General features: G+C 39.0%; 1 protein-coding gene across 1 annotated transcript in view; it reads left to right on the forward strand.

Annotated features, from left to right (window-relative positions):
* Positions 1-4,799: 4,799 nt before the first annotated feature.
* Positions 4,800-10,123, forward strand: part of AP3M1 (adaptor-related protein complex 3, mu 1 subunit) — a 9,769-nt gene continuing 4,445 nt past the window's right edge. The window contains exons 1-4 of the mRNA XM_010000750.1: positions 4,800-5,072; positions 5,798-5,969; positions 7,972-8,109; positions 10,064-10,118. Of these exons, the coding sequence (XP_009999052.1) occupies positions 4,800-5,072; positions 5,798-5,969; positions 7,972-8,109; positions 10,064-10,118 (638 nt within the window). The remainder of the gene's footprint in view (positions 5,073-5,797; positions 5,970-7,971; positions 8,110-10,063; positions 10,119-10,123) is intronic.

Raw genomic sequence — 10,123 nt, forward strand, 5'->3', positions numbered from 1 at the left:
TAAGAAAAAAGTAAGGTACCAATCAGCTGATTGTCACAAAAATACTAGCTTTAAAATGGAAATAGAACTGTCTATCCTAGCTTATTTGTTTCTCTAGATTACTTTAAGCATTTGACTACTTCCCATTCACATGTCACTAGAAGTTCATTTGCGCAAATACGTAACAGAGGCTCAGACAGTTTACCCACACTAATCCTTCTACCCTTCAGAGCAGCTATGCCAAATGCAGGAAGCATGGAAGCTGTGGAATACTTTCCCCAGTGATGGTCTCATTTTGAGCCCTTGCACCGTAGTTATATCTAACTCTAAAGGGCATTGCAGAGGTCAGTGATAAATTCCTTGCTTCCTGGTTTTCAGAGCTTTGACTGTAACTCAGCACAGTGTTATAGAAAGGCATCTGGTAACAGTATTTCTGCTTTAGTTATATTTTAGAGTACTTAATTGCATATAAAGACAAGCATGTGCAATGCGTCTTTTTCCCACACTGGCAGCCTTTCCCTTTTGCCAATGAGCTCCACTTTTGTCTTTTGAGCCTGCTGTAACTTCAGTCCAGATGTTTTGTGCTGAAAGATTGAAAAATAGTAGCATTGCAAAATCCAGATTTAGTCAAAAGAAAAGATACAGACTTGGCAACAGTGTATTGAAGACACCTTAGTTAAAACAATTAGTTCTTCTGTGACAACTTCAAATCCTGGTAGGATGGAAATGATTGCAAAGAATCATGTGGAGTTCAGCGTGTCAGAGCAAGGATGAGAAGAAGTTGCAAAACCTCTGTTTAGCAGCCTGTTGCTGCAGTGCCTGTAAGATACCTTCAGTCAGGCAATAGTATGGAAGGCTCTCAGCCTACTGAAAATTAGGTGGAGTGTCTTGCTCTGGACTGAAGATGGAAATAATAATCCATGTGTATCTTTAGTCTGCTTTTTAGGTAGGCCTAAAAGCAGAGAGCTGGGAGACTTCCTTTTGTAATAGTCCTAGACACACAACTTTGGTGTTTTATATAGAGTGGTTTTATGCTGCCATCTCAAGGGGTTGAGTGTGTTGGCTCTGTGCACATGCTCTCACGATTGTTAAAGGTGGTGTGCTTTGATACTGTTACCTTAAACTTTTGAAGTTTGATTCAAGACCTTTTCACTCAAAGTGCTGCAGCCTTTAACATGCTTTGCTGTTTGGCCACAAGTACTTGAGCTATTGGTGTGAGGAATCTTACTGTTACTAGATTGATTTCTTATGTTCAGCATTTTTTAATCTTTTTTTTTCTTTGCAAATCTACTGTTCTGTTGAGGTAGAAGAAGGTAGGCTACTGTGACATTAATTCAGGAATGTGTGAAAGTCTGAAATGAAATCTGGCACTCAAAAATAGAGTATCAGGAAAATCTTCAGTAATGGGAGCACTGTAAGTAATTTTTGTTTAAAATAACTTGCATAAGTTGTTTCTGTTGTAGCACCAGTTGTAAGATACTCAACATGAAATCCATCTTGAATTGGCTCATGCCAATATCTTTACAGTTTTGGATAAATAAAATTAGTCTTGCATGTAATAGATTGATGTCACCACGAGTGTAAAAACTTATTATAGTCAGTGGGAAAACATACAAAATTGGGAAGCATACAAAACTGAGCTGCCCATTGACAGGTAGGGCAGGGTTTGTGCCCATTAATCTGCCTCCTTTGTATTTCACCTGCAAGGAGAGAGCTTCAGTTTTCCAGAGAACTTCAAATCAGCAGCAAATTAGTGTTCTACTAAAATTTGTGAAGGAGGAAAGGAGTATGTGAGGAGTTCTTAAGGGAACTCTTACACTAGAAGCGGAAGAATCAAATATCATGGGAAATCCTGTAATCTTTCTACCCATAAGATAGGGGAGGCAGCTAGGTGGAATTTTACTGCTCAGTTTCCACCAATTCTGTAAATCTGTAATCTGACTAGCATGGTCCCAAGGATCAGTTTGCTGCTCCAGTTCACCACAAGGCCACACAAATGCTCATCAGAATGCAGCTGGTACCTGGGCAGCTTAGGACAGATGAGTAAATAGGGGCAGTGGTCCAGCGCTACTGCTCTTTCTGGCTACTCCTGCCTTCCTTCAATTGCATACCAAATCATGGTCTAATATCCTAGGTGGAACTTAAGGCAAAGAAGAGGCCCTGCTAACACAGTCATTCTATGTGCCAGGAGCTTGCTGCAGGCACAGTAGAATAAAGTGTCTGTAATTACATTGTGATTACACTGTGATTACGTTGGCCTGCTGCATGGCTGTGCATGTTAAAAGTGTATAGTGAGAAATGCAGTCATTTCCCATCAATAGAATCTGTATGAACAAGAACAGCAGGACAACTCCTAGGGCTTAAAAACACTGTTAAAAGCACCTGATGGACTTCGTGTGAGTACTATCTGAAGCAGCCTGCAGTCCAGCATAGCTTCTTCACAGTAGGCTTATTCCTCTGGAATAAGGTCTTATATTTGTTAACAGCTGTGCTATTGTATCCATATTAAAATGTACACAGGACTATTCTAAGCTTTATAGCTGATCACCTTCGTATGTTTGCACTGGCTTGGTGTGGAACAATACTGACATTCAGTGGTTGATTATACTTGCCACTGTTGTGTGACTGTCCAGGAGATTTTGGAGGGTTTTAATGTCCAGTGCTGGCTAAATTCAGAACATGTTCAGTTGAAGTGGATTAAAGAAATTGTTTGAAGGCTCGTTTATAAGAATGCTGTACTCACAGTATTGAAAGTTTGGGGTTTTTTTACCAAATAAATTAGAGATTAATTTGATCCAAGAGAGATATAGTAGAAAGACATAATAGCACTTTGTAGCTTTGTTTCCTTTCACACTCTTAAGCAAATTGGTAATCACAGTTTCCAAACAAACTTCCTCTTATATGTCATATTGGCTTAGTTGGATTTTTCTGTCCACATTTTGACTATTGGTCTTTTTGTGTCTGCCACCAAAAACAGTGTACTCTTAGCAGGAAGTATCTAAGACCTGGCAAGGCCCCATGAAGATGAGCACATTGTTATCATGAATGTGAAGGAGCAGCTGGAGTTTAGAATGTAGAAAGCTGGATCTGGCTCCCTTTCCACATCTGCTAACAGGTAGAGGGAACTAGCATGCTAACTACCTTCTTTAGTAGTCCTTTTTCACCTTCTCTGATGAGCTTTGGAAGACATACTTTTGTTTACTCAACATCTGCAGGGCCAGGTAATTTTTCAGTGTTACAAGTGTGTTGGGAGGTCAGCCTAGAAATCTGGGCAGTTCAGAGTCAGACACAGGAACAAGAGCTCGCTCTGGATGCATCCAAGTGCTTATTCCAGTATTTTGGAATGAGGCTTAATCATGCAGTGTTTGGACTCCTTAAAATCTCCATGGAACTGGGCCAGTTACTTCTAGATATTTCTGTGCTGTCTTCACATTTGTGTACCAGTTAACATTAAAGAAGGAGCAAATTTCATCCACATTTTCTGGCATGATCCTGGCCAAACATCCTAAGATTAATGAAAATTATGATAGGTTTTTGGTATATGCATTTGGCTTCTCTTGGACTTGCTAGACTAGTGGTCTTTCTGTTTCAAGGTGTGGAAGCCCAATAACTGTTCTCTTTCCAATCATGTTTGAATTCCTGCAAAGGCTAAATCAACTTCAATTCAGAGCTGGTAATCTGTGCATTTCTACCATCTGGTTTGCACCAGTTGTAGTACTTTCTGGCAATGTAGCAACTTGCATGAGGAAGCAAATATGACCAGAAACTCCTTTTTTGGGGTCAGTATATGGCTGGACCAGTTTTCTAATACAGATAATTGCAGAGCCACAGGCCTGCTTAAATCAATACCTGGAAGGCAAAACGGATTAATACCTAGTAGAAGGGGCAGCTTCTTCAACTACAAAATAAATGTATGCAGCATCTAAGTACCAGATTAGCTCCACCTTGAGGAACAAGTGCTTGGGTTACAATTTGTTTTATTATCTAAGCCCAAGTTTAAACTTGGACTTTATTTTTATCAGAGGATGGTTACGCTGCAGGGAACCAGAGCATTGTGTCTGTCTCATGTAAAGGCTAAAGAGATAAACAGAAATCTGATATCATTTGTCTCCTTTGTAGATGTGCAGAAAATAGTTTATTCACTTATTTATTCACTAAGTGAACTTATTTCACTTACTGCCTCGTTGAAAGTTGAGAAATAGGCTGGGAATTAGAGTTTTTTTAAAGACGGATAAGCTTCTTGTCCCATGAATAAAATGAAGGATCAGTGGCTGAGGCATGTTATTTGAAAACCTTTAAAGATATAGACAAAGTAATTACATTCCTTATCTGCAACTCATGTTCCCCTTTTTCATAAGTGAGTTACTTTTTAAGTGTAAAATATTGTGTAAACATACTTCACATGTGCCAAGCACATATGAGGCAATTTTATTCATTAAATCAGATTTAAACTTAACCCTTACATGTTCCCAAAAAACGTTTAAGTGAGTGCCAACTCATGAGAGCCAGTTTTTCTTTAAGAAACAAATTACAAATACCAACTAGGGATTAAAGTTGAAATCAAGGGTGCTAGCTTCTTGCTTACATTGTGAAATATGTTAGTGCCTTAATCCACTGTGAAGTATTTTGTATTGGAACATTTCTCTAAATAAAGGAAATGCCATTTAAAGAAAGTAGCAAAGCAGTTTTTTTTCTTAAATTCACCATGTCTGCTAATAAAGAATAAGCATTGTAAGAAAGGAAATCTGGGAGAAGAAATAATATCAGTGTTCATATCCTTTTGTTTATTTTAACTTCTTTGAATGTGTTTCCAACAGAAAATGATCCACAGCCTGTTTCTTATAAACTGTTCTGGTGATATATTCTTGGAGAAGCACTGGAAGAGTGTTGTGAGCCAGTCTGTGTGTGACTATTTCTTTGAAGCTCAGGAGAAAGCAATCGATGTTGAGAATGTGCCTCCTGTCATCTCAACACCGCATCACTACCTCATCAGCATCTATCGGGATAAAATCTTCTTTGTGTCTGTCATACAGACAGAAGTGCCACCACTCTTTGTAATTGAATTTCTGCACCGAGTAGCAGATACTTTCCAGGTCAGTTACCATTAAATAATTTTAAAACTGAAAAAAATTAAAAGAGAGTATTTGTATAAATTTTGTTTATAGAGAGGTAATAAACTCTCCTGTTCAGTATATTTCCTGTTTGCAATTTTTAAGTCAAACACTGGTTTATAAGAATACTAATGGCAATAAGGTATATGTTGTGTATTCAACTGATTTCTAGTTACTAGTGCACATGCACTTAAAGCCAAATCCCACTTTGTAAATACTGTTGGGGTTTTTTTTTCTGTAAGCTTTTGTACTGTTCATGTTATATAGATGAAAAGGAGCACACTGTCATGAACACTCTATAGGGAGGAATAAGCTGTGAAGCTCAAGTCAGTTTTCAATATATTTCACAGATACTGTAAATAAAGCAATCTCTGTGAAGACTGACCATTGCCAAAAGATCATCTCCTTACTTTACAAGAGTCTTCTAATGGAAGATGTGTTAATGTTCACAGTGGGAGAACTTTTGGGACATATATACTAGTAAACCAGATTACATTAGTTTCACTGTTCATGCTGCCTTTATTTCTAATTAGATTATAAATGTAACCTTAACATAGGATATTATCAGACTATAGAAGTAGCTAGTCAGTTCAGGCACCGAAATTCCTTGATAGACTGGAGGGTTTCTGTAATCAAACAAGCAAACTTCTGCAAAGCATTTTAACAGGGATAAAAATCCTCTCCTTTGTAATCTCTGATTTGTTTAGGATTACTTTGGTGAATGTTCTGAGACTGCAATTAAGGACAATGTAGTTATTGTGTATGAACTTCTAGAAGAAATGTTAGACAATGGCTTTCCACTGGCAACAGAATCTAACATACTGAAGGAGCTGATTAAGCCTCCCACAATTTTGCGTTCCGTTGTCAACTCCATCACAGGTATGAAAACAATTTTCAGCAGTGACTGGCTGCTTAAAAAGAAAGCCCCATTATGCTTTATAGCTAAAAATAAATAATCATATTGGGGTAAATCTATAAGGTGAGGCAGCTGTCCTGCCACTTCTCAGAATTAAGAGTTGAAGAAAAGCAACTTCCTCCTTACTTGCAGTTTACGCCTGGCCCCTTTGATCCCCAGTGGCACTATCTAGTCCAGCCACAGCTGCCAAAGTCCCTCAGGAATAGCAGTTACCAGCACAGAAAGCACATACTGGAGACAGGTGCTCTGGGATTGGTACAGAGCTAGCCTCAAGCCTTGAATAACTGAGGAGCACTGGAGAAGGTTATGCATTTTATGTGAAATCATTATAGAAAGGTATATAACAGATACCTAATATTTGCTGGCTAGGAACAGATATCATGAAGGGAAACTAATAGCCTGTCTTCAACCTTCTCACCACCCCCACCACTGTTGACATCCATCAAGTCTATCTTGCACTGACAGAGCCAAATGTCTGTCAGCTGAGCTGGTGGAATCTGCTCATCTGGCATGTGGGCGCGAGGGAGGTACCCCATGAAGTATCACATGGGGTCATACATCTGCAAGGTGTTAGCCTGTATGTTGTGTTAGAGAAGGGTAGTATGTGGGCTGCAGGGCCACACAGACGTAGTGCTTGGAGGAGCTGGCCTTTGATGTGGAATGCATGGTTTAATCTTTGAATATAAATCTCATCAGCTTTAATTTCTAGTTTTTAAGTTTTGTTGGTTTATGCTTTTTTAAAATGTGTTTTTGGATAGTAGTACCTGTGAAAACTGTCTATAATGTTATTGGACAAGATGCAACCACTGTAAGGAGAATTAAGACTCCTGAAGCCAAGAGTTGCAGCATCAAATCCTCTTGTTTTATCTAAAGTCTTATTAGAATTCCCTGGAAGCCTAAAGCACCTGCCCAGGAAGGGTTTGGGTTTTTTTCTGAGTTATTTTACTAGCTCAAAACAATAAAAAACTTCTGTTTTTTTTTGCCTACTAGAAGGGGGCCTACACAGCAGGTTGTGTAGGAATTACAGCCACTTTCTAATGTGGCAGGATACACTTGACATATTCATCGTGCTAAAGGGCACAAGCAAGCGTGAGCTGTACTTCTGGAAGAGGGAGTTGTTTTCATTATACTAGGATTCCAAGATCTGTCACCTAAACCCCAGAAGTGAATTTTTTTTCCCTCCTCCTTTTTAAAGAATTAAGAGTTTACTTTGTAACTAAGTAGCTCAAGAAGCCTTTTTCTCACACTGAGTGGTATTAAGAACTAGAAGCCAAGGGTAACAGCAAGGCAGACAGGGGCATCACTGTTAAGGTAGGTGCCCAGAAGTTGAGCCAACAGGTCAGGGTCAGGATCAGATGATAACAGGGTAATCTTGCCAGTGAAGTCTAACAGAGACAGGTCAAACCAGAAAGTGAAGTCTATGGGCCAAGGTCTGGATCAATTTTGCAAATGATCAGGTGTAGACGTGGCTGTCATGTTGCTGCAAGGTAGCTCAAGTGGGTACCAAGGGTGAGAGGCTCAGCACAGCTGCTCCCAAACAAAGTGGGTGGGAGCCCTCCCCAAGGCTTCTTTCAGAACTTTCTTCATAACAACTCTTATCAGCAAAATCAGCCCTGAAGACAGCCAAATAAAACTTTTAGGAGAAAAGGAAAGCATGCTTAAGGAGCTGCAATGTCTTTAATTGCAGTGATGAAATTCTTTGCAAGATCTAGCCCCACATCTACTCCAGCTCAGACCCTGTGCTTACTTGAACCTTGTCTTTTACTGTGCAAAATATAGTCTGAAAATTCTTCAGTCAGGACATATCCTGAAAGTGCCTTCACATCATCAACGAATGAAGTTTTAGCAGCCTAGCTTCTCATCTGCAGTCCTTGGGGGCTAATCTTGCTTTGATTCTTAATTTTGGCAGTTGAAACACTCCTCTTGTAATCAATTACTGATGTTGAGTTCCTTTTCATTTTTAAGGCAGTAGTAATGTGGGTGACACACTTCCCACTGGACAGTTGTCCAACATTCCTTGGCGCAGAGCAGGGGTAAAATACACAAACAATGAAGCCTATTTTGATGTCATTGAAGAAATTGATGCAATTATAGACAAAGCAGGTAAGATGCCTTGCTAATTCATTTTTGTCTGTTGAATGTGTTTACATTTAGCTGCTAAGGTTGACAGATTACAGTCCAAACTCTGTTTTATATACATAAATCTGTATCTTAAATACACAATTTAAAATTACATGCCCACATATAGTTCTTCAGCTTATCTTAAAACAGTAATATGCTCTAGGCTGCTTCAAAAACATCCACAAGAAATATTCTGTACTTAGATGCTTTCTGTTTGTATATTGATTATCTCTTCAGAGATATAAATGGCCAAAAATAGTTCAAGTTTTAAATGTGATGAGAAAATTAGCTTCCATTGTTACTGCCAACAATTTTCTGTAGTCCTTGTACGCCCGCAGGTGAGCAAGACAAAAGCTTTCATTAGCTTTTTTCTGATAGCAAGACAAAACGTGGTGCAAAATAACTGGACAGCATTGTTTTGCTTATAAAATAGAGCCAGATACTATGAAGCATAATAATACTCCTTTCTTTTCTGTAAATTAAATATGGTATCTTAAAATACAAAAATATTTAATCTGAAATTAATTCTGAGAAACAATCTGGTAATGTTTGTGTAAATGTTGCCCAGGTCGAGTAGTAGAAAAAAACTAATCCAAAAGAAAACTGCTGTGGGCAAGATCCTGCTGTTTTGTTTATTACTGGGGCTATGAATTAGTAAAGAGGAAGACTGTATGACACCATTTTGTGGTGGTATGGGGCAGGGAGCAAGTCTCTGACACCTTCATTCAGTACTGCTGATGTAGCCATAGTCACCATTGATTTGGTTCCATACACCAGCTCAACAAATGCTTTGGCCACTCTTGAACTGGATAAGTCATTCATAAATAAATGTTGTGCAGCTCTTATTTTCACTGTCTTGAAACTGTAAGAAAGTGGCAGTCACAGTCAGAACACCCTGACAGCTGTTACTGTCCCTAGGTCAATAGGATTCCCAAGAGTAGTGTAAGTACTTCATCTGAGGAGTTACAATCAAGACTATGTTTGTATTTCTGTATGTATTTCAAGCCCAATCAGTGTCCAGTGAGTGTTTAAAGTTCCTACTGAGGATCCACTGCACTTGTCATAGCTACTTTTTTCTACTCTGATCCCTTAAGGACTAGTAATGGAAGAATCTTTTTTCCTGACCTCCACTAGATGTAAGAACTTCTAGATAAGGTTGCTTCCCTAGAATAGGGATGTTATGTTGTTTCACAGGGATATGACTGCTTTCACCTGAAACAAGATCACTTCTTTTCAGGCGAAGTATTAACTCACAGTTTCTCCTTCTCCTTGACTAGACCAGCCATAGTTTCAACAGATCATCTAAAGTAACCTTTGCTTCTAGGGCTGATTAGTCCAGAGTCTTGCTCATGCCTTTCTGTCCTTATAGTGCATTTAAGGTCATGAGCCTTTCCTGAATAAGATGCTTTATATTCTTGGTTTGGGAGGCTTCTCTTTTTTTTTCTGTAGATGTATTTAACATCAAAATGAATATGTAAACTCACTGTTAAACAAGCCTGGCTTATGAAGGCCAGGGTTATTTGGAGCTTTATAGCACCAACTAACTGTGTTTTCATGTTATTCAGCTTCCCTGCACCACTGCATAACTTGCTTATTTTCTGGAGATAGGGGACAGGGATGAAAGAAAGATTCAGAGCTGGCACCTTTTGAAATTGTTATTTGCTTATTGCTGGCAACCAGTTCAAGCACATCCAGTACAAGTTCTGTGTAACAGCTGGCACAAATATAATTAGCCGATTTGGGACAAGCTCTTTGCTCTGGCTTATGTATTTTAGCAAGCTGCTCAGGCCACAGGTAACTGGAATGACGTTTCCTATCTGTGCTTGGCATGTACTTCAGTGTTGTGCAAATGTCATCTGTGCCCTCTAACCAAGTTCACGACAGGCCCTTGGTAATTAAGTCAAGTGTCTTTTGTTTGTTTTTTTTCCCCTCACAGGTTCCACAGTGTTTGCAGAAATCCAAGGTGTTATTGATTCATGTATTAAGCTCTCAGGAA

Source organism: Chaetura pelagica, unplaced genomic scaffold, assembly GCF_000747805.2.
Source record: "Chaetura pelagica isolate M959 unplaced genomic scaffold, ChaPel_1.0 scaffold166, whole genome shotgun sequence".
NCBI lineage: Eukaryota > Metazoa > Chordata > Aves > Apodiformes > Apodidae > Chaetura > Chaetura pelagica.